Source organism: Oncorhynchus tshawytscha, unplaced genomic scaffold, assembly GCF_018296145.1.
Source record: "Oncorhynchus tshawytscha isolate Ot180627B unplaced genomic scaffold, Otsh_v2.0 Un_contig_956_pilon_pilon, whole genome shotgun sequence".
Classification (NCBI taxonomy): Eukaryota; Metazoa; Chordata; class Actinopteri; order Salmoniformes; family Salmonidae; genus Oncorhynchus; species Oncorhynchus tshawytscha.
The window spans coordinates 122,501-147,875 of record NW_024609753.1 but is presented as its reverse complement, the minus strand read 5'-3'; the positions used below and the strand labels follow the sequence as shown (position 1 = coordinate 147,875).

The 25,375-nt window shown below is 47.8% G+C and overlaps 2 protein-coding genes across 2 annotated transcripts in view; one reads left to right on the top strand and one right to left on the bottom strand.

Moving 5' to 3' along the window:
- Positions 1-9,855: 9,855 nt before the first annotated feature.
- Positions 9,856-11,458, top strand: rasd2 (RASD family member 2). Its single transcript, XM_024409270.2, has 2 exons — positions 9,856-10,589; positions 10,762-11,458. Exons 1-2 carry the CDS (start codon positions 9,905-9,907, stop codon positions 11,286-11,288), a joined length of 1,212 nt encoding a protein of 403 aa, XP_024265038.2. The 5' UTR covers positions 9,856-9,904; the 3' UTR covers positions 11,289-11,458.
- A 9,705-nt stretch (positions 11,459-21,163) lies between these two features.
- The window catches only part of rsad1 (radical S-adenosyl methionine domain containing 1), a 12,459-nt gene continuing 8,247 nt past the window's right edge, over positions 21,164-25,375 (bottom strand). Inside the window, exons 7-10 of the mRNA XM_042317598.1 lie at positions 25,211-25,358; positions 24,569-24,623; positions 23,390-23,478; positions 21,164-21,387 (exon numbers count right to left, since the gene is read on the bottom strand). Coding sequence (XP_042173532.1) covers positions 21,222-21,387; positions 23,390-23,478; positions 24,569-24,623; positions 25,211-25,358 — 458 coding nt within the window. The 3' untranslated portion in view covers positions 21,164-21,221. The remainder of the gene's footprint in view (positions 21,388-23,389; positions 23,479-24,568; positions 24,624-25,210; positions 25,359-25,375) is intronic.

Sequence of the window (25,375 nt, the reverse complement as noted above, 5' to 3'; positions counted from 1 at the left end):
AATAGGCTGGCATTTGGGACGCTAACCGAAGTCTCTCCACAGAAGGGATAATGTAAGTGGCCTGTGAAAGGTGTGATCACAGTGAACACTGAACAAGATGAGGCTCAAAAACATCATGTGTCACACGACAGAAAGCACTAGAACTATTGAGCTGCAAGGTTGATAACAACCAGCCACAGCAAATAGGCCAACCTGTTGTTGTTGTACTTCTGCATGGGACACGGATCCTTTCCTACTGCATGGGACACTGATCCTTTCCTACTGCATGGGACACTGATCCTTTACTACTGCATTAAACACTGATCCATTACTGCTGCATTAAACACTGATCCTTTACTGCAGCATTAAACACTGATCCTTTACTTCTGCATTAAACACTGATCCTTTACTGCTGCATTAAACACTGATCCTTTACTTCTGCATTAAACACTGATCCTTTACTACTGCATTAAACACTGATCCTTTACTACTGCATTAAACACTGATCCTTTACTTCTGCATTAAACACTGATCCTTTACTGCTGCATTAAACACTGATCCTTTACTGCTGCATTAAACACTGATCCTTTACTACTGCATTAAACACTGATCCTTTACTTCTGCATTAAACACTGATCCTTTACTGCTGCATTAAACACTGATCCTTTACTGCTGCATTAAACACTGATCCTTTACTGCTGCATTAAACACTGATCCTTTACTACTGCATTAAACACTGATCCTTTACTGCTGCATTAAACACTGATCCTTTACTGCTGCATTAAACACTGATCCTTTACTGCTGCATTAAACACTGATCCTTTACTACTGCATTAAACACTGATCCTTTACTTCTGCATTAAACACTGATCCTTTACTGCTGCATTAAACACTGATCCTTTACTGCTGCATTAAACACTGATCCTTTACTACTGCATTAAACACTGATCCTTTACTTCTGCATTAAACACTGATCCTTTACTGCTGCATTAAACACTGATCCTTTACTGCTGCATTAAACACTGATCCTTTACTGCTGCATTAAACACTGATCCTTTACTGCTGCATTAAACACTGATCCTTTACTACTGCATTAAACACTGATCCTTTACTGCTGCATTAAACACTGATCCTTTACTACTGTATTAAACACTGCTGGGTGGGACACTGATCCTTTACTACTGGGTGGGACACTGATCCTTTACTGCTGGGTGGGACACTGATCCTTTATTACTGGGTGGGACACTGATCCTTTACTACTGGGTGGGACACTGATCCTTTACTGCTGGGTGGGACACTGATCCTTTACTGCTGGGTGGGACACTGATCCTTTACTGCTGGGTGGGACACTGATCCTTTACTGCTGGGTGGGACACTGATCCTTTACTGCTGGGTGGGACTCTGATCCTTTACTGCTGGGTGGGACACTGATCCTTTACTGCTGGGTGGGACTCTGATCCTTTACTGCTGGGTGGGACACTGATCCTTTACTGATGGGTGGGACTCTGATCCTTTACTGCTGGGTGGGACACTGATCCTTTACTGCTGGGTGGGACTCTGATCCTTTACTGCTGGGTGGGACACTGATCCTTTACTGCTGGGTGGGACACTGATCCTTTACTGCTGGGTGGGACACTGATCCTTTACTACTGGGTGGGACACTGATCCTTTACTGCTGGGTGGGACTCTGATCCTTTACTGCTGGGTGGGACATGGATACTTTACTGCTCGGTGGGACACGGATCCTTTACTGCTGGGTGGGACACTGATCCTTTACTGCTGGGTGGGACACTGATCCTTTACTGCTGGGTGGGACACTGATCCTTTACTACTGGGTGGGACACTGATCCTTTACTGCTGGTTGGGACTCTGATCCTTTACTGCTGGGTGGGACATGGATACTTTACTGCTCGGTGGGACACGGATCCTTTACTGCTGGGTGGGACACTGATCTTTTACTGCTGGGTGGGACACTGATCTTTTACTGCTGGGTGGGACACTGATCCTTTACTACTGGGTGGGACACTGATCCTTTACTGCTGGGTGTGACACGGATCCTGGGACTTCACAGAGAATCATTATTTCATGTTGCAAACAACGTGATGCTTTTCAATTTGCTCCCTTTATTTTCCACATAAACCCTAACGCTGTCCATCATGGAAATACTGTGATGCTTTTCAGAAGTCTAATTTAATACATTTTTATAAACACATCACAGAAAAAAACTTCATCCATTTTTATAGCACACAAATTAGCCAACCTGGTCACAAAGCTGAACCATTAGGAAACCAATTAGTGACCAAATGATCTTAATTACTGCAGTGTACCATACAGGGAAACACTATGCCTGTTACTGCAGTGTACCATATAGGGAAACACTATGCCTGTTACTGCAGTGTACCATACAGGGAAACACTATGCCTGTTACTGCAGTGTACCATACAGGAACACTGAACACTAGATGCCTGTTACTGCATGTACCATACAGGGAAACACTATGCCTGTTACTGCAGTGTACCATACAGGGAAAACACTATGCCTGTTACTGCAGTGTACCATACAGGGAAACACTATGCCTGTTGCTGCAGTGTACCATACAGGGAAACACTATGCCTGTTACTGCAGTGTACCTGATCCTTTACTAGGGAACTGCTGCATTAAACACTATGCCTGCAGTTACTGGGAAACACTGATGCCTGTTACTGCAGTGTTACCAACAGGGAAACACTATGCCTGTTACTGCAGTGTACAGGAAAACACTATGCCTGTTACTGCAGTGTACCATACAGGGAAACACCTATGCCTGTTTACTGCAGTGTACATTAAACACTGATCCTTTACTGAAAACACTATGCCTGTTACTGCAGTGTACTACTGGGAAACACTATGCCTGTTACTGCAGTGTACCATACAGGGGAAACACTATGCCTGTTACTGCAGTGTACCATACAGGGAAACACTATGCCTGTTACTGCTGTGTACCATACAGGGAACACTATGCCTGTTACTGCAGTGTACCATTAAACACTATGCCTGTTACTGCAGTGTACCATACAGGGAAACACTATGCCTGTTACTGCAGTGTACCATACAGGGAAACACTATGAACACGATGTGCCCTTTCTTCCCTCTCTGAAAGTGAGATGGTGTCTACATCCAAAATGGCACCCTATTCCCTACGCAGTGCACTACCACTGGTCTGAAGTAGTGCACTGGGAGTAGAACATATAGAGGTGCCATTTGGAATGCATCCATTATGACACAATCAAATATGATCCAGTTTATCACCTCGGTTCTAAAGAGCGACTGCATCAGATTCATAGCAGCCCGTGAGGGTGTTAAGTGACAAATGACACCCTATTCCCAGCCCCATTGGCCCCGGTCAAAAGTAGAGCACTATATAGGAAATAGGCTGGCATTTGGGACGCTAACCTGAAGTCTCTCCACAGAAGGGATAATGTAAGTGGCCTGTGAAAGGTGTGATCACAGTGAACACTGAACAAGATGAGGCTCAAAAACATCATGTGTCACACGGCAGAAAGCACTAGAACTATTGAGCTGCAAGGTTGATAACAACCAGCCACAGCAAATAGACCAACCTGTTGTTGTTGTACTTCTGCATGGGACACGGATCCTTTCCTACTGCATGGGACACTGATCCTTTCCTACTGCATGGGACACTGATCCTTTACTACTGGGTGGGACACTGATCCTTTACTGCTGGGTGGGACACTGATCCTTTACTGCTGGGTGGGACACTGATCCTTTACTGCTGGGTGGGACACTGATCCTTTACTGCTGGGTGGGACACTGATCCTTTACTACTGGGTGGGACACTGATCCTTTACTGCTGGGTGGGACACTGATCCTTTATTACTGGGTGGGACACTGATCCTTTACTGATGGGTGGGACACTGATCCTTTACTGGGGTGGGACACTGATCCTTTACTGCTGGGTGGGACACTGATCCTTTACTGCTGGGTGGGACACTGATCCTTTACTGCTGGGTGGGACACTGATCCTTTACTGCTGGGTGGGACACTGATCCTTTACTGCTGGGTGGGACACTGATCCTTTGGGACACTGATCCTTTACTGCTGGGTGGGACACTGATCCTTTACTGCTGGGTGGGACACTGATCCTTTACTGCTGGGTGGGACACTGATCCTTTACTGCTGGGACACTGGACACTGATCTTTTTACTGCTGGGTGGGACACTGATCTTTTACTGCTGGGTGGGACACTGATCCTTTACTACTGGGTGGGACACTGATCCTTTCACTGCTGGGTGGGACACTGACTGCTGGGTGGGACACTGATCTTTACTGCTGGGTGGGACACTGATCCTTTACTACTGGGTGGGACACTGATCCTTTACTGCTGGGTGTGACACGGATCCTGGGACTTCACAGAGAATCATTATTTCATGTTGCAAACAACGTGATGCTTTTCAATTTGCTCCCTTTATTTTCCACATAAACCCTAACGCTGTCCATCATGGAAATACTGTGATGCTTTTCAGAAGTCTAATTTAATACATTTTTATAAACACATCACAGAAAAAAAAACTTTATCCATTTTTATAGCACACAAATTAGCCAACCTGGTCACAAAGCTGAACCATTAGGAAACCAATTAGTGACCACAATGATCTTAATTACTGCAGTGTACCATACAGGGAAACACTATGCCTGTTACTGCAGTGTACCATACAGGGAAACACTATGCCTGTTACTGCAGTGTACCATACAGGGAAACACTATGCCTGTTACTGCAGTGTACCATACAGGGGAAACACTATGCCTGTTACTGCAGTGTACCATACAGGGAAACACTATGCCTGTTACTGCAGTGTACAGGGAAACACTATGCCTGTTACTGCAGTGTACCATACAGGGAAACACTATGCCTGTTACTGCAGTGTACCATACAGGGAAAACACTATGCCTGTTACTGCAGTGTACCATACAGGGAAACACTATGCCTGTTACTGCAGTGTACCATACAGGGAAACACTATGCCTGTTACTGCAGTGTACCATACAGGGAAACACTATGCCTGTTACTGCAGTGTACAGGGGAAAACACTATGCCTGTTACTGCAGTGTACCATACAGGGAAACACTATGCCTGTTACTGCAGTGTACCATACAGGGGAAACACTATGCCTGTTACTGCAGTGTACCATACAGGGGAAACACTATGCCTGTTACTGCAGTGTACCATACAGGGAAAACACTATGCCTGTTACTGCAGTGTACCATACAGGGAAAACACTATGCCTGTTACTGCAGTGTACCATACAGGGAAAACACTATGCCTGTTACTGCAGTGTACAGGGAAAACACTATGCCTGTTACTGCAGTGTACCATACAGGGAAAACACTATGCCTGTTACTGCAGTGTACCATACAGGGAAACACTATGCCTGTTACTGCAGTGTACCATACAGGAAAACACTATGCCTGTTACTGCAGTGTACCATACAGGGAAACACTATGCCTGTTACTGCAGTGTACCATACAGGGGGTCCACTATGCCTGTTACTGCAGTGTACCATACAGGGAAAACACTATGCCTGTTACTGCAGTGTACCATACAGGGAAACACTATGCCTGTTACTGCAGTGTACCATACAGGGAAACACTATGCCTGTTACTGCAGTGTACCATACAGGGAAACACTATGCCTGTTACTGCAGTGTACCATACAGGGAAACACTATGCCTGTTACTGCAGGGAAACACTATGCCTGTTACTGCAGTGTACCATACAGGGAAACACTATGCCTGTTACTGCAGTGTACCATACAGGGAAACACTATGCCTGTTACTGCAGTGTACCATACAGGGAAACACTATGCCTGTTACTGCAGTGTACCATACAGGGAAACACTATGCCTGTTACTGCAGTGTACCATACAGGGAAAACACTATGCCTGTTACTGCAGTGTACCATACAGGGAAACACTATGCCTGTTACTGCAGTGTACCATACAGGGAAACACTATGCCTGTTACTGCAGTGTACAGGGAAACACTATGCCTGTTACTGCAGTGTAAAACACTATGCCTGTTACTGCAGTGTACAGGGGAAACACTATGCCTGTTACTGCAGTGTACCATACAGGGAAAACACTATGCCTGTTACTGCAGTGTACAGGGAAACACTATGCCTGTTACTGCAGTGTACAGGGGAAACACATGCCTGTTACTACAGTGTACCATACAGGGAAAACACTATGCCTGTTACTGCAGTGTACCATACAGGGAAACACTATGCCTGTTACTGCAGTGTACCATACAGGGAAACACTATGCCTGTTACTGCAGTGTACCATACAGGGAAACACTATGCCTGTTACTGGGAAACACTATGCCTGTTACTGCAGTGTACCATACAGGGAAACACTATGCCTGTTACTGCAGTGTACCATACAGGGAAACACTATGCCTGTTACTGCAGTGTACCATACAGGGAAACACTATGCCTGTTACTGCTGTGTACCATACAGGGGAAACACTATGCCTGTTACTGCAGTGTACCGTACAGGGAAACACTATGCCTGTTACTGCTGTGTACCATACAGGGAAACACTATGCCTGTTACTGCAGTGTACCATACAGGGAAACACTATGCCTGTTACTGCAGTGTACCATACAGGCGGAACACAATGCTGTTTAATCCTTGTGTGCACACGGTGAATGATGATCTGTCACTTTTCTCCAGGAACATTCCCCACCTACGCGTGAGCCCCCAGGACCCATGATGACTAGCTAGCTGGATGATGTGGGTAGAGAGCCTGCACATTATTACAGAGAGAGGGGAGAACAGGGCCAGGGGGGTCCCATCGCCCACGTCTCATCGGATGTCCAGAAATAGCCCAAATCTAGTGTCTAAATATATCCCATATACCTCTAAATATACCCCATATACCCCTAACTATACCCCATATACCCCTAACTATACCCCATATACCACTAACTATACCCCATATACCCCTAATTACACCCCATATACCCCTAATTACACCACATATACCCCTAATTATACCTCACATACCTCTAAATATACCCCATATACCCCTAATTATACCCCATATACCCCTAATTATACCCCATATATCCCTAATTATACCCCATATACCCCTAATTATACCCCATATACCCTTAACTATACCCCTAATTATACCCCATATACTCCCAATTTTACCCCATGCTCCATCTCTAGCTGTGCTTCATCTCCATCTCTAGCTGTGCTTCATCTCCATCTCTAGCTGTGCTCCATCTCTAGCTGTGCTCCATCTCTAGCTGTGCTCCATCTCTATCTCTAGCTGTGCTCCATCTCTAGCTGTGCTCCATCTCCGTCTCTAGCTGTGCTCCATCTCCATCTCTAGCTGTGCTCCATCTCTAGCTGTGCTCCATCTCTATCTCTAGCTGTGCTCCATCTCTCTCTAGCTGTGCTCCATCTCTAGCTGTGCTCCATCTCCATCTCCAGCTGTGCTCCATCTCCATCTCTAGCTGTGCTCCATCTCTAGCTGTGCTCCATCTCTAGCTGTGCTCCATCTCTAGCTGTGCTCCATCTCCATCTCTAGCCGTGCTCCATCTCTAGCTGTGCTCCATCTCCATCTCTAGCTGTGCTCCATCTCCATCTCTAGCTGTGCTCCATCTCTAGCTGTGCTCCATCTCTCCGCTGCTCCATCTCTAGCTGTGCTCCATCTTCATCTCTAGCTGTGCTCCATCTCCATCTCTAACTGTGCTCCATCTCTAGCTGTGCTCCATCTCCATCTCTAGCTTTGCTCCATCTCTAGCTGTGCTCCATCTCCATCTCTAGCTGTGCTCCATCTCTAGCTGTGCTCCATCTCTAGCCGTGCTCCATCTCTAGCTGTGCTCCATCTCCATCTCTATCTCCATCTCTAGCCGTGCTCCATCTCTAGCTGTGCTCCATCTCTAGCTGTGCTCCATCTCTAGCTGTGCTCCATCTCTAGCTGTGCTCCATCTCTAGCTGTGCTCCACCTCTAGCTGTGCTCCATCTCTAGCTGTGCTCCACCTCTAGCTGTGCTCCATCTCTAGCTGTGCTCCATCTCCATCTCTAGCTGTGCTCCATCTCCATCTCTAGCTGTGCTCCATCTCTAGCTGTGCTCCATCTCTAGCTGTGCTCCATCTCCATCTCTAGCTGTGCTCCCTCTCTAGCTGTGCTCCATCTCTAGCTGTGCTCCATCTCTAGCCGCGCTGTGCTCCCTCTCTAGCTGTGCTCCCTGTGCTCCATCTCTAGCTGCGCTCCCATCTCTAGCTGTGCGCCACTCTAGCTGTGCTCCATCTCTAGCTGTGCGCCATCTCTCTAGCTGTGCTCCATCTCTAGCTGTGCTCCATCTCTAGCTGTGCTCCCATCTCTAGCTGTGCTCCATCTCTCTCTAGCTGTGCGCCATCTCTAGCCGTGCTCCATCTCTAGCTGTGCTCCATCTCTAGCTGTGCTCCACCTCTAGCTGTGCTCCACCTCTAGCTGTGCTCCACCTCTAGCTGTGCTCCATCTCTAGCTGTGCTCCATCTCTAGCTGTGCTCCATCTCTAGCTGTGCTCCATCTCCATCTCTAGCTGTGCTCCATCTCTAGCTGTGCTCCATCTCTAGCTGTGCTCCATCTCTAGCTGTGCTCCACCTCTAGCTGTGCTCCATCTCTAGCTGTGCTCCATCTCTAGCTGTGCTCCATCTCTAGCTGTGCTCCATCTCTAGCTGTGCTCCATCTCTAGCTGTGCTCCATCTCCATCTCTAGCTGTGCTCCATCTCTCTAGCTGTGCTCCATCTCTAGCCGTGCTCCCCATCTCTAGCTGTGCTCCATCTCTAGCTGTGCTCCATCTCCATCTCTAGCTGTGCTCCCTCTCTAGCTGTGCTCCATCTCTAGCCGTGCTCCTAGCTCTCTAGCTGTGCTCCATCTCTAGCTGCGCTCCCACCTCTAGCTGTGCTCCATCTCTAGCTGTGCTCCATCTCTAGCCGCGCTGTGCTCCCTCTCTAGCTGTGCTCCCTCTCTAGCTGTGCTCCCTCTCTAGCTGTGCTCCCTCTCTAGCTGTGCACTCCCATCTCTAGCTGTGCTCCACCTCTAGCTGTGCTCCACCTCTAGCTGTGCTCCACCTCTAGCTGTGCTCCATCTCAGCTGTGCTCCATCTCTAGCTGTGCTCCATCTCTAGCTGTGCTCCATCCTAGCTGTGCTCCATCTCCATCTCTAGCTGTGCTCCATCTCCATCTCTCTCTAGCTGTGCTCCATCTCTAGCTGTGCTCCATCTCTGTGCATCTCTAGCTGTGCTCCATCTCTAGCTGTGCTCCATCTCTAGCTGTGCTCCATCTCTAGCTGTGCTCCATCTCCATCTCTAGCTGTGCTCCATCTCTAGCTGTGCGCCCTCTCTAGCTGTGCGCCCTCTCTAGCTGTGCTCCATCTCCATCTCTAGCTGTGCTCCATCTCCATCTCTAGCTGTGCTCCATCTCTAGCTGTGCTCCATCTCTAGCTGTGCTCCATCTCTAGCTGTGCTCCCTCTCTAGCTGTGCTCCCTCTCTAGCTGTGCTCCCTCTCTAGCCGCGCTCCCTCTCTAGCTGTGCTCCCTCTCTAGCCGCGCTCCCTCTCTAGCTGTGCTCCCTCTCTAGCCGCGCTCCCTCTCTAGCTGTGCTCCATCCTCCTTAGCTATGGGTTTGCCTGACATGTGAATTGGAAGGCTATAGCCTACACTTGACTGATATCACATGATTACAGATATTTCTATGATACTACCATAAAAGGAGCAGAGTGTTAACGCGATGTGATGATTCTCTCTAATGACGTAGAAACCAATCTGCCCAGCCATACTCTATAAATACCCGCGCCGACGCTCCCCTCCGCACACTGCAACGCATCACATGGTGAAGCAACAGGTGTAACAGACCTGTAACAACAGACACCCCGGATGATCCCCGTGCCTGGAAGGAACATGGAGGTGAACACAGCAGAGAAAGTAGTCTACCTTTCCGTTGATGGCACCGCCGACACGTTCAGCTCTTGTGCAACTGCCGGGCATCCACAGATCCAGCTCAACATGGACGATAATGTTGAACAAACGATTTCCAACCAGCTTCCCAATGTTAAAGTCACAGGTGTCAACTGTCAATCACCTACAATCCTCATGCGATACAAAAAGGTCTCGAGCATGACCAAGGCGAGTAAAGGGATCTTTAAAACGGTCACCGAGCACTGGAGACACACGGACAAGAAGACGAGGGTGGTCCGGTCTTCCAGCACGGGGACCACTCAGCCTACATCCTCGGAAATGTTCCCCAAAAGAAGATCCTTCGACCCGCTAGCGACGTTGACCCTCCCGGACCAGACTGCATGCACCGCGCCACTGGAGGAGATGCGCCTCACCAAGCCCCGTAACTGCCGGCGCGTTGTAGTACTCGGCGCGCCCAGAGTGGGCAAGACGAACATTCTCAGGCGGTTCCTGCGCGGCGGGTTCGAGGAACAGTACGAGCCCACGGCAGAAGACTTCCACAGGAAGTTGTACCAGATCCGAGGAGAAACCTATCAGATTGATATCCTGGACGCAGCGAAGGAGAGAGACTTCCCCGCCAGACGGAGGCTGTCCATACTGACAGGTGTGTAGGTTATGAGTGTATAGGCTTTTGACCGGTTATAGATCTAATTGAGTTGCATTGAATTGGCCTTTGCATAGCCTTGATCTAATACATTGAGTTGGGAAATAAATCTGGGTGTTTTTTGTTGTTGCATTGAATGAAATCACTAAATCTGTACTCTTCTCTACAACAGGTGACATATTTCTCCTGGTGTTCAGTGTGGATGACAGAGACTCCTTCAAAGAGGTGTACACACTGCGCAAAGAGATAATAGCAGCCAAGACCAAGCTGATGAAGCTCAAAGAGAATGCCCGGGTTCCCATAGTGATATGCGGCAACAAAGTGGACTTAGAGGCGGAGAGGGTCATCAGTCGTCCGGAGATGTTCCGAGCTCTTGGGGAGGACACGGCGCTCTTCGAGACATCAGCCAAAGACAGTACCAGTCTAGAAGAGATGTTCCAAGCCCTTGTCAAGCTAGGCGGTCTCCCTACCGAGACGCGTCCGTCGCAGCACCGCGAGATCTCCATACGTACCTACCAGGCGCTGAGCACCAGCAGAAGCCGTTGCGGCAGACGGAGCCGTGCGTTGGTTCCAGACGCGCCTTGCGGTGCGGTTTACCCACTGGCCCGCCGCCCCAGCTTTAACAGCGACCTACAGCTGGTAATGGGCCCCAGCCCCACTAAACGGAGCAAACCCATAGAGAAGTGTCAAATTCAATGAATTGAGGGACTTCTCAGTACAATACACATATTGTAGTATTACAATATATAACCACTATGTCAAGAGTTATACTCTGCTTTAGGCTACTGGCTGGACCAGTTGAGCCAACTGTGTAAATGTAGATTTTATTTGTGTACTGTGAAATAAAAGAAAAAATATTATCATATTAATATGAGTTGTGTTGTGATATTTTAGTTAGCCTATCATTTTACATTTAGTTGAATCTCGCTTTGGGCTTCTGCTAAGTTAAAAAACACCAAAGACAATTTTACACAAGTGATCGACATCAAACAATTTACTCTTTATAGGTATTGGTTATATATATATATATTCCATTTTAATCCAGAGCGACTTACATTCATGCGTGCATAAATGTTACATGTGGGTGGTCCCAGGTATCGAAACAACTAGCCTGGCGTTGCAAGCGCCATTCTCTATCAACAGAACTACAAAGCTTCATATAAAATACGTAGGATGACCATTTATGGACAGATTCACATGGAAAGTACGTGGGTGGTAAAAGCCTGCAGGGGTGCTATGTTCTATAACATCTCTCCGGTGGGCACGTCAGTTCTCTCCTTTCTGTTAAAAAGCACAAGGCAATGCTTGAGTGTGGAGCATTTCCGAGTGAATGCAATGTGCCCCCCAACACACAGTCCAGAGCTTTCTATTGCAATGAAAGGCTCCTCATGAAGTGAATTAATCGTGCTCAATTAACCATAGAAATTACACAATTACGCAGCCATAGTATCAGCACGGACGTGAGAGTTCTTTTACAGGTCAAATTAATTATAAAATGCCAGGGTTATTAAGTTGATTACCAGATACTGAAAACAACAGGCCTACAGTATGTCCATGTGATATCATCCATCCTCTGTGTTTCAGCACCATGGACAGGGCGTACCAAAACGGAAGTTCATACAGGAGTATCAAACATTAACCGGCACGAAGCACTCATTAAATACTGCTGGGGACCATGTCGTTAACGGTGAGCACTGCGGTTCCAATATAGACACGAACGTCTCCCTTGTGACAGACAATAAACTGCATATAATTCCTTTTGGGGGCAAGTAGACACAAGCATTCATTCTGAATGTGAAAACATTGAGAGAAAAGTACAACGAAGAAGACATATTATTCCAAAACATTATTCTATAAATGTATTTTATGATAGAGCTTACTGTCCCGCCCCCTTGTCTAAAGCAAACGTTCACCACAGTGAATGTCCTTTCATTATAAAAAACGAATAAAAATAACAGACAGTTTATAAAAATAATAAATCTGAACACTCAATGTGTGACGTAGTAATTGAAGAGTTTCATTCCAAAACGCCTTCTATCCATTTTCAGAAGTGTTGGTAAATTAGCTTTTATTATTTATAGAAATTATGAACGAGATTGGTGTGTTTCTTCACGATCTAAATCACTCATGCGGTTGTTCAATGACAGACGTGTTTAGTTTTAAATAACTTGTTTCATTTCAGAGACAAATAATCATGGTTTTTTTGCTAAATGGTATATATCTGCCTCACTCTCAGAGAAATCAGTAGTACTGCTAGGTTTTACACAGTAATAATATATATCTGCCTCACTCTCAGAGAAATCAGTAGTACTGCTAGGTTTTACACAGTAATAATATATATCTGCCTCACTCTCAGAGAAATCAGTAGTACTGCTAGGTTTTACACAGTAATAATATATATCTGCCTCACTCTCAGAGAAATCAGTAGTACTGCTAGGTTTTACACAGTAATAATATATATCTGCCTCATTCTCAGAGAAATCAGTAGTACTGCTAGGTTTTACACAGTAATAATATATATCTGCCTCACTCTCAGAGAAATCAGTAGTACTGCTAGGTTTTACACAGTAATAATATATATCTGCCTCACTCTCAGAGAAATCAGTAGTACTGCTAGGTTTTACACAGTAATAATATATATCTGCCTCACTCTCAGAGAAATCAGTAGTACTGCTAGGTTTTACACAGTAATAATATATATCTGCCTCACTCTCAGAGAAATCAGTAGTACTGATAGGTTTTACACAGTAATAATAATATATCTGCCTCACAGAGAAATCAGTAGTACTGATAAGGTTTTACACAGTCAAATGTAACAAATAACTATTTTTATATTTTTTTATTAAGAACTGAAAGAATTACAAGTGACAAATGAAAAAAGGTAAACAATTATTCAATACAGTAATTTGAGATCTGTATGCAAAACATTTACATTTCAAATTGTAGTCATTTAGGAGATGCTCTTATCCAGTGCATTGATCTTAAGATATGGTGAGAAGACCACATATCACAGTCAGCTATACAGGATATGAACATTACATTACAGCTAACCTGTATAGTGTTTAGCAAAAAAAAAAAAACATTTTCATACACATCTAAAATCTACGAATAAGAACAGTAATATTTTACAGACACACGAAGGCACCCATAAGCAATCATTTCTGATGAAAAAACACAAAACGTGAAAACGTACCTAGTTAAATAAAAGGTTTATATAAAAAAAAATGTTTTTACAAAAAATTGTGTTTGGAAATAAACTCATCAATTATGTAGGCAATTAAAGGCCGTGGGCCACCGTCCCATAGAATGTATCGTTCTATGATCCTACCTGCCTGGTATATTGGGTCATAAGCCATCTTCCCATAGAATGTATCGTTCTATGATCCTACCTGCCTGGTATATTGGGTCATAAAGCCATCTTCCCATAGAATGTATCGTTCTATGATCCTACCTGCCTGGTATATTGGGTCATAAAGCTGTATCAATACAGTTGTATTCATTGGGTCCTTGTCAACAGCCTCTAATTTGACTGCACCTGCAGATGCTCCACTATAGAAATACAAAACAAAGCCTCAGCAGCACGTTGTAGGAGTGATGAACATCACCCAGTAGTGTCAGTACTGGGAAACATCTGCTCCCATTACTGCTGATCATTCATCCAGATCTCTCTGAAGAACAGAGCAGCACTAGTCTAGGCCTGTCATGATACCAAGCAGGTCTACTAAATGGAACTCTTATTCCCTACATAGTGCACTACTTTAGACCAGAACCCTATGGTTCATAGTGCACCCATAGTGCACTACACAGGGAATAAGTGCCATTTGTGTCTCCTTCTCTATACAGGTCAACACAGGGCCCTTCTCTATACAGGTCAACACAGGGCCTTCTCTATACAGGGCCTTCTCTATACAGGGCCTTCTCTATACAGGGCCTTCTCTATACAGGGCCTTCTCTATACAGGTCAACACAGGGCCTTCTCTATACAGGGCCTTCTCTACAGGTCAACACAGGGCCTTCTCTATACAGGTCAACACAGGGCCCTTCTCTATACAGGTCAACACAGGGCCTTCTCTATACAGGGCCTTCTCTATACAGGTCAACACAACACAGGGCCTTCTCTATACAGGTCAACACAAGGGCCCTTCTCTATAACAGGGCCTCAAACAAGGCCTTCTCTATACAGGTCAACACAGGGCCTTCTCTATACAGGTCAACACAGGGCCCTTCTCTATACAGGGCCCTTCTCTATACAGGTCAACACAGGGCCCTTCTCTACACAGGGCCCTCTCTATACAGGTCAACACAGGGCCTTCTCTATACAGGTCAACACAGGGCCCTTCTCTATACAGGGCCCTCTCTATACAGGTCAACACAGGGCCTTCTCTATACAGGTCAACACAGGGCCCTTCTCTATACAGGTCAACACAGGGCCCTTCTCTATACAGGGCCCTCTCTATACAGGTCAACACAGGGCCCTTCTCTATACAGGGCCCTCTCTATACAGGTCAACACAGGGCCCTCATACAGGTCAGGGCCCTCTCTATACAGGTCAACACAGGGCCCTTCTCTATACAGGTCAACACAGGGCCCTTCATACAGGGCCCTCTCTATACAGGTCAACACAGGGCCCTTCTCTATACAGGTAACACAGGGCCCTCTCTATACAGGTCAACACAGGGCCCTTCTCTATACAGGTCAACACAGGGCCCTCTCTATACAGGTCAACACAGGGCCCTTCTCTATACAGGTCAACACAGGGCCCTTCAGGTCAACACAGGGCCCTATACAGGTCAACACAGGGCCCTTCTCTATACAGGTCAACACAGGGCCCTTCTCTATACAGGTCAACACAGGGCCTTCTCTATACAGGTCAACACAGGGCCCTTCTCTATACAGGTCAACACAGGGCCCTTCTCTATACAGGGCCCTCTCTATACACAACACAGGGCCCTTCTCTATACAGGTCAACACAGGGCCCTTCTCTATACAGGTCAACACAGGGCCTTCTCTATACAGGGCCCTCATACAGGTCAGGGCCTTCTCTATACAGGTCAACACAGGGCCCTTCTCTATACAGGTCAACACAGGGCCTTCTCTATACAGGTCAACACAGGGCCTTCTCTATACAGGTCAACACAGGGCCCTTCTCTATACAGGTCAACACAGGGCCCTTCTCTATACAGGTCAACACAGGGCCCTTCTCTATACAGGTCAACACAGGGCCCTTCTCTATACAGGGGCCTCAACACAGGGCCCTCTATACTCTATACAGGGCCCTCTATACAGGTCAACACAGGGCCCTTCTCTACAGGTCAACACAGGGCCCTTCTCTATACAGGTCAACACAGGGCCCTTCTCTATACAGGTCAACACAGGGCCCTTCTCTATACAGGGCCCTCAACACAGGGCCCTTCTCTATACAGGTCAACACAGGGCCCTTCTCTATACAGGGCCCTCAACACAGGGCCCTTCTCTATACAGGTCAACACAGGGCCCTTCTCTATACAGGGGCCCTCTCTATACAGGTCAACACAGGGCCCTTCTATACAGGTCAACACAGGGCCTTCTCTAGGGCCTTCTCAAACACAGGGCCCTTCTCTATACAGGGCCCTTCTCTATACAGGTCAACACAGGGCCCTTCTCTATACAGGGCCCTCTCTATACAGGTCAACACAGGGCCTTCTCTATACAGGTCAACACAGGGCCCTCTCTATACAGGTCAACACAGGGCCCTTCTCTATACAGGTCAACACAGGGAACAGGGGAAAACACATGTTTAGAATATCAGGCAGAGAGACAGAGAGAGATCTAATTCCTACATGCTCCATTTAACATGACATTAATGTCCTGACATGGAGAGAGAGAGAGAGAGAGAGAGAGAGATGATAACCTACACCACATAGCCACAGTTGATATTGTGTGCATTCCAAATGGCATCCTATTCCCTATGTAATGCACTCATTTTGGTTAGGGTTCATAGGGCTCACAGGGCTCAGGTCAGGACTCATAGGGCTAATAGGGCTCAGGTCAGGGCTCATAGGGCTAATAGGGCTCAGGTCAGGGCTCATAGGGCTAATAGGGCTCAGGTCAGGGCTCATAGGGCTCATAGGGCTAATAGGGCTCAGGTCAGGGCTCATAAGGCTAATAGGGCTCAGGTCAGGACTCACAGGGCTAATAGGGCTCAGGTCAGGGCTCATAAGGCTAATAGGGCTCAGGTCAGGGCTCACTAATAGGGCTCAGGTTAGGGTTCAGGGCTAATAGGGCTCAGGGCAGGGCTCAGGTCAGGGCTCATAGGGCTCAGGTCAGGGCTCATAGGGCTAATAGGGCTCAGGTCAGGGCTCATAGGGCTAATAGGGCTCAGGTCAGGGCTCATAGGGCTAATCGGGCTCAGGTCAGGGCTCATAGGGCTCAGGTCAGGACTCATAGGGCTCAGGGGGCTCAGGGCTCAGGTCAGGGCTCATAGGGCTAATCAGGGCTCAGCTCATAGGGCTCTCAGGTCAGGGGGCTCAGGTCAGGGCTATAGGGCTAATCGGGCTCAGGTCAGGGCTCATAGGGCTAATCGGGCTCAGGTCAGGGCTCATAGGGCTAATCGGGCTCAGGTCAGGGCTCATAGGGCTAATAGGGCTCAGGTCAGGGCTCATAGAGCTAATAGGGCTCAGGTCAGGACTCATAGGGCTCAGGTCAGGGCTCATAGGGCTCAGGTCAGGGCTCAGGTCAGGGCTAGGTCAGGAATCATAGGGCTCAGGTCAGGACTCAGGGCTCATCAGGGCTCACTCATAGGGCTCAGGTCAGGGACTCATAGGGCTCAGGTCAGGACTAGGGCTCAGGTCAGGGCTAATAGGGCTCAGGGCTCAGGTAGGGCTCAGGGCTCAGGTCAGGGCTCAGGTCAGGCTAATAGGGCTCAGGTCAGGACTCATAGGGCTCAGGTCAGGGCTAATAGGGCTCAGGTCAGGGCTAATAGGGCTCAGGTCAGGGGGCTCAGGTCAGGGCTCATAGGGCTAATAGGGCTCAGGTCAGGGCTCATAGGGCTCAGGTCAGGGCTCATAGGGCTCAGGTCAGGGCTCAGGTCAGGACTCATAGGGCTCAGGGGGCTAATAGGGCTTAGGTCAGGACTCATAGGGCTCAGGTCAGGGCTCATAGGGCTCAGGTCAGGGCTCATAGGGCTCAGGTGAGGGCTAATAGGGCTCAGGTCAGGACTCATAGGGCTCAGGTCAGGGCTCATAGGGCTAATAGGGCTCATAGGGCTAATAGGGCTCAGGTCTGGGCTAATCGGGCTCAGGTCAGGACTCATAGGGCTCAGGTCAGGACTCATAGGGCTCAGGTCAGGGCTCAGGGCTAATAGGGCTCAGGTCAGGGCTCATAGGGCTAATAGGGCTCAGGTCAGGGCTCATAGGGCTCAGGTCAGGGCTCAGGTTAGGGCTAATAGGGGCTCAGGTCTGGGCTAATCGGGCTCAGGTCAGGGCTAATAGGGCTCAGGTCAGGGGTCATAGGGCTCAGGTCAGGGGTCATAGGGCTCAGGTCAGGGGTCATAGGGCTCAGGTCAGGGCTCAGGTCAAAAGTAGTTACATTTATAGGGAATGCACACAATTTCTTTAATGAGCATGAATGACCATAAATATCAGAATGAATAGTAGAAAGCATTTTTATTGAGTAAGAAATTGAACCAACTATGCATTTCACAGTCTATCTTACTTGGCAATCGGTTATAATTATCCTATTATAAAATGTGCTCTTCTTATTAACCCATGTACACTATACATACAATACACCCAGCGTGTCAACAGACCCATCTCAACAAGCCTCCACAATACGCTCCAGTCTACAGTGTTGTCTTCAGGCTTAAACAATACACTCCAGTCTACAGTGTTGTGATGCTGTCTTCAGGCTTAAACAATACGCTCCAGTCTACAGTGTTGTCTTCAGGCTTAAACAACACACTCCAGTCTACAGTGTTGTCTTCAGGCTAAAACAACACACTCCAGTCTACAGTGTTGTCTTCAGGCTAAAACAACACACTCCAGTCTACAGTGCTGTCTTCAGGCTCAGTCTACAGTGTTGTCTTCAGGCTTAAACAATACGCTCCAGTCTACAGTGTTGTCTTCAGGCTTAAACAATACGCTCCAGTCTACAGTGTTGTCTTCAGGCTTAAACAACACACTCCAGTCTACAGTGTTGTGATGCTGTCAGGCTTAAACAACACACTCCAGTCTACAGTGTTGTCTTCAGGCTAAAACAACACACTCCAGTCTACAGTGTTGTCTTCAGGCTTAAACAACACACTCCAGTCTACAGTGTTGTGATGCTGTCTTCAGGCTTAAAACAACACACTCCAGACTACAGTGTTGTCTTCAGGCTAAAACAACACACTCCAGTCTACAGTGTTGTCTTCAGGCTTAAACAACAGTCACAGTGTTGTCTTCCAGGCTCAACACACTCCAGTCTACAGTGTTGTGATGCTGTCTTCAGGCTAAAACAACACACTCCAGTCTACAGTGTTGTCTTCAGGCTAAAACAACACACTCCAGTCTACAGTGTTGTCTTCAGGCTAAAACAACACACTCCAGTCTACAGTGTTGTCTTCAGGCTAAAACAACACACTCCAGTCTACAGTGTTGTCTTCAGGCTAAAACAACACACTCCAGTCTACAGTGTTGTCTTCAGGCTTAAACAACACACTCCAGTCTACAGTGTTGTCTTCAGGCTAAAACAACACACTCCAGTCTACAGTGTTGTCTTCAGGCTAAAACAACACACTCCAGTCTACAGTGTTGTCTTCAGGCTAAAACAACACACTCCAGTCTACAGTGTTGTCTTCAGGCTAAAACAACACACTCCAGTCTACAGTGTTGTCTTCAGGCTTAAACAACACACTCCAGTCTACAGTGTTGTCTTCAGGCTAAAACAACACACTCCAGTCTACAGTGTTGTGATGCTGTCGTCAGGCTAAAACAACACACTCCAGTCTACAGTGTTGTGATGCTGTCTTCATGCTTAAACAACACACTCCAGTCTACAGTGTTGTGATGCTGTCTTCAGGCTAAACAACACACTCCAGTCTACAGTGTTGTGATGCTGTCTTCAGGCTTAAACAACACGCTCCAGACTCTTCTTGGTGGATTACATGTTGTGTACCTGTCAGACCAAGACTTTCATCACAGCTGATGGACAACAGAAGGTTTAAGCCCATCTGTCTAATCTGGGATCTGCTCTGGACCTGGGCCAGATACAGGGACCACGACCACGTCACCCCCCCTCTCTCTCTCTCTCTCTGCCAGGTGATCCAGCCCCCCACCCCCCACCCTCTCTTCTCACGCTATGATGATGGGAAAGCAGAGCTCCATTCCAGGGACCTCGACAATAACAGTGGTTCACTACAGCTCTGATGACAGAGAACTAGAGAAGCGTGGAGGAACTGGAGTCCATGGCACGCTAACCTTCATAAACAACCTATTTAACTGCTGCTTTTGGTAACTGCTTGTCGTGTGTGTGTGTGTGTGTGTGTGTGTGTGTGTGTGTGTGTGTGTGTGAGAGAGAGATTCCCTCTACTGCATTGAAGGGGTACAGAATGATTTGTTCATAGAAGACATGGTGTGGAGAACCTTTCCCGAGTCCCGACAGCATCCTGTTAAACTGTAAAGTACAGAGCTTTATCAGCATCTCAGGCCCATCTAACCTGTCACTGATCAGAACACGATGACGGCAGGTTAGTGTCATCTTACTGCAGCTAATCTACTTCATCAGTGTAGATGGTCGACTAGACCAGTAGCTACAGTTCATAGTGGCTGCCGGCTCAGTCTCCGGGTCAGTCTCGGGCTCAGTCTCCGGGCTCAGTCTCCGGGCTCAGTCTCCGGGCTCAGTCTCCGGGCTCAGTCTCCGGGGTCAGTCTCCGGGTCAGTCTCCGGGTCAGTCTCCGGGTCAGTCTCGGGGGTCAGTCTCCGGGGGTCAGTCTCCGGGTCAGTCTCAGTCTCCGGGTCAGTCTCCGGGGTCAGTCTCTCCGGGTCAGTCTCTGGGTCAGTGTCAGTCTCAGTCTCTGGCTCAGTCTCCGGCTCAGTCTCCGGCTCAGTCTCCGGCTCAGTCTCCGGCTCGGGCTCAGTCTCGGGCTCAGTCTCGGGGTCAGTCTCCGGGCTCAGTCTCGGGCTCAGTCTCCGGGCTCAGTCTCCGGGTCAGTCTCCGGGTCAGTCTCCGGGCTCAGTCTCCGGGCTCAGTCTCCGGGTCAGTCTCAGGTCAGTCTCCGGGTCAGGCTCAGTCTCAGGCTCAGTCTCAGTCTCTGGCTCAGGCTCAGTCTCCGGGTCAGGCTCCGGGTCCGGGTCAGTCTCCGGGTCAGTCTCCGGCTCAGTCTCCGGCTCAGTCTCGGGCTCAGTCTCCGGCTCAGTCTCCGGCTCAGTCTCCGGGCTCAGTCTCGGGCTCAGTCTCGGGCTCAGTCTCCGGGCTCAGTCTCCGGGTCAGTCTCCGGGTCAGTCTCCGGGTCAGTCTCGGGTCAGGCTCAGTCTCAGTCTCTGGGTCAGGCTCAGTCTCCGGCTCAGTCTCCGGGTCAGTCTCCGGGTCAGTCTCCGGCTCAGGCTCAGTCTCCGGCTCAGTCTCCGGCTCAGTCTCCGGCTCAGTCTCGGTCTCCGGGTCAGTCTCCCCTGTCTGTCAGCCAGGCTTGGAGACCCTCTGTCCTCCATGTCTCTGGTCTCCTATGGGGCCCCTGGCCTGCTGCTCCTGGAGCCCCTGGGTGATGTAGGCCTCCAGCAGCAGCAGCAGAGTGGGTAACATGCTGTCCAGTAAGGCCAGGCCCTGCCACGAGCACCGCAGACCCCTACACACAAGACAAAAGAGCTTGTCAGGACCCCCAGGGGTGCACGTTTTGGCCCCTACCACCTCACAGCTGGTTCAAATAGACTCGGAGATACAGACACGGAGATACAACTACTGGGCCCACTTTAAACAAACTACAAGTTATAAGGCTTAGAAGACCTATCTGTTGAAGGTCTGGGTTACCTGTCATCCAGGATTATAAGACCTGTGTTGAAGGTCTGTGTTACCTGTCATCCAGGATTAGGAAGCCTGTCTGTTGAAGGTTTGGGTTACCTGTCATCCAGGATTAGAAGACCTGTCTGTTGAAGGTCTGGGTTACCTGTCATCCAGGATTATAAGACCTGTGTTGAAGGTCTGGGTTACCTGTCATCCAGGATTAGGAGGCCTGTCTGTTGAAGGTCTGGGTTACCTGTCATCCAGGATTATAAGACCTGTGTTGAAGGTCTGTGTTACCTGTCATCCAGGATTATAAAACCTGTCTGTTGAAGGTCTGGGTTACCTGTCATCCAGGATTAGGAGGCCTGTCTGTTGAAGGTCTGGGTTACCTGTCATCCAGGATTAGGAGGCCTGTCTGTTGAAGGACTGGGTTACCTGTCATCCAGGATTACAAGACCTGTCTGTTGAAGGTCTGGGTTACCTGTCATCCAGGATTAGGAGGCCTGTCTGTTGAAGGTCTGGGTTACCTGTCATCCAGGATTAGAAAACCTGTCTGTTGAAGGTCTGGGTTACCTGTCATCCAGGATTATAAAACCTGTGTTGAAGGTCTGGGTTACCTGTCATCCAGGATTAGGAGGCCTGTCTGTTGAAGGTCTGGGTTACCTGTCATCCAGGATTATAAAACCTGTGTTGAAGGTCTGGGTTACCTGTCATCCAGGATTAGGAGGCCTGTCTGTTGAAGGTCTGGGTTACCTGTCATCCAGGATTATAAGACCTGTGTTGAAGGTCTGTGTTACCTGTCATCCAGGATTATAAAACCTGTCTGTTGAAGATCTGGGTTACCTGTCATCCAGGATTATAAGACCTGTCTGTTGAAGGTCTGGGTTACCTGTCATCCAGGATTAGGAGGCCTGTCTGTTGAAGGTCTGGGTTACCTGTCATCCAGGATTACAAGACCTGTCTGTTGAAGGTCTGGGTTACCTGTCATCCAGGATTAGGAGGCCTGTCTGTTGAAGGTCTGGGTTACCTGTCATCCAGGATTAGAAAACCTGTCTGTTGAAGGTCTGGGTTACCTGTCATCCAGGATTATAAGACCTGTGTTGAAGGTCTGGGTTACCTGTCATCCAGGATTAGGAGGCCTGTCTGTTGAAGGTCTGGGTTACCTGTCATCCAGGATTAGGAGGCCTGTCTGTTGAAGATCTGGGTTACCTGTCATCCAGGATTACAAGACCTGTCTGTTGAAGGTCTGGGTTACCTGTCATCCAGGATTAGGAGGCCTGTCTGTTGAAGGTCTGGGTTACCTGTCATCCAGGATTAGAAAACCTGTCTGTTGAAGGTCTGGGTTACCTGTCATCCAGGATTATAAAACCTGTGTTGAAGGTCTGTGTTACCTGTCATCCAGGACTATAAAACCTGTCTGTTGAAGGTCTGGGTTACCTGTCATCCAGGATTATAAGACCTGTGTTGAAGGTCTGTGTTACCTGTCATCCAGGACTATAAAACCTGTCTGTTGAAGGTCTGGGTTACCTGTCATCCAGGATTAGGAGGCCTGTCTGTTGAAGGTCTGGGTTACCTGTCATCCAGGATTAGGAGGCCTGTCTGTTGAAGGTCTGGGTTACCTGTCATCCAGGATTATAAGACCTATGTTGAAGGTCTGTGTTACCTGTCATCCAGGATTATAAAGCCTGTCTGTTGAAGGTCTGGGTTACCTGTCATCCAGGATTAGGAAGCCTGTCTGTTGAAGGTCTGGGTTACCTGTCATCCAGGATTACAAGACCCGTCTGTTGAAGGTCTGGGTTACCTGTCATCCAGGATTAGGAGGCCTGTCTGTTGAAGGTCTGGGTTACCTGTCATCCAGGATTAGGAGGCCTGTCTGTTGAAGGTCTTGTACTTCAGAGGATGAGCTGAGAATCTGGTACAGATCTGCCCAGGAAGACTGAATCAACAAAGACAATGTGACAGAAATAAGGTGAATCAGAGACAAAGACATGTAGACAGGAAGTAAGGTGAATCAAAGACAAAGACAGGAAGTATGTCAGACAGGAAGTAAGGTGAATCAGAGACAAAGACATATGTAGACAGGAAGTAAGGTGAATCAGAGACAAAGACAGATGTAGACAGGAAGTAAGGTGAATCAGAGACAAAGACAGATGTAGACAGGAAGTAAGGTGAATCAGAGACAAAGACAGATGTAGACAGGAAGTAAGGTGAATCAGAGACAAAGACATATGTAGACAGGAACTAAGGTGAATCAGAGACAAAGACATGTGTAGACAGGAACTAAGGTGAATCAGAGACAAAGACAGATGTAGACAGGAACTAAGGTGAATCAAAGACAAAGACAGATGTAGACAGGAAGTAAGGTGAATCAGAACAATGGTGTGGAACATACAAATACTGAACACATCAGGTTAAAAAATGCTTTTATCACTGATGGCCCCTATTGATGCAAACAATGAATCTAGAAACAGCTGAAACCTCATCTTGGTATAGCATATAGTGTGTATATATATATAGTATAGTATGTGGACAGACAATGTAAACATAATCTGACCAAATGATGTGAGACTTTTGGTTCTGGGTTAACCGAGATTACCTGGTGAGTGATGCCGTCAGTATTCTGGGTTAACCTAGATTACCTGGTGAGTGATGCCGTCACTATTCTGGGTTAACCTAGATTACCTGGTGAGTGATGCCGTCAGTATTCTGGGTTAACCTAGATTACCTGGTGAGTGATGCCGTCAGTATTCTGGGTTAACCTAGATTACCTGGTGAGTGATGCCGTCAGTATTCTGGGTTAACCTAGATTACCTGGTGAGTGATGCCGTCAGTATTCTGGGTAAACCTAGATTACCTGGTGAGTGATGCCGTCAGTATTCTGGGTTAGCCTAGATTACCTGGTGAGTGATGCAGTCAGTATTCTGGGTTAACCTAGATTACCTGGTGAGTGATGCCATCAGTATTCTGGGTTAACCTAGATTACCTGGTGAGTGATGCCGTCAGTATTCTGGGTTAGCCTAGATTACCTGGTGAGTGATGCCGTCAATCAAACGCAGTCCCATGACCAACACTTCCTCCAATCTGTAATCAGATGAATAAAGTTAACAGGTTGCTACAGTATATCATCTGCCATGCTGCGAGACAGGAAGCCTTGTCCGAGGCAGAATGGCCCATAGGGCAGCATTTCCTGTTTCTGTAGCGTAGAATCCCATGCTATGAGTGAGTCTGGAGTATTATTGGATGTAGGTCATTAACGTGCAGCACCGAATGAACTCAGGTGAAGGTGCAGGTGAACACAGTCTAAAGAGCAGACAGTAGATCAGCTGACTCACAGTCAACCAGTCTGTCCATACCTTCTATTGGCTGATATGGGGAGTGCACTTACTGATTTTTTTAAAGCGTTATGAAATGTGATAGGTTTGTTATTCCCCTATCGACAGTGACGAGAACCTTATCGCGATGACGTGGCACAACGCGATTTTCTGTTTGCACAGACGGACCACTTAGAAGTCAAATCAATGGTGAAAATAGTTATCTTACCCACTCAGAGATCATAGATTATTAACAAATTGACAGGAGTTTTATTCTGAAGTGGATTGTCCCTTTAATGAGCAGCACGGTGTGAACTCTGCAGGTAAACAGCCTGAAGCAGAAAGAAGTTGACTCACAGTCCCAGGTGGGTGAGGGGTATCCTGCGCCGGGTCCCGTGACTCCTCTGCTGCACCTCTCTCAACCAGACATCAGGCTCCAGAGTCTGGGTACGGGCCTCTCGACACACATCCCCCTCTCCACGGGGGACGAAGCGACCATGGGCACCTGGCAGACAGAAGAGT

Bases quoted from the DNA above. Each gene is read 5' to 3' on its own strand.
- rasd2 (XM_024409270.2), top strand. From the start codon at position 9,905: ATGATCCCCGTGCCTGGAAGGAACATGGAGGTGAACACAGCAGAGAAA. The intron at 10,590-10,761 runs GTGTGTAGGTTA...TCTCTACAACAG, and splicing joins GAGGCTGTCCATACTGACAG to GTGACATATTTCTCCTGGTG.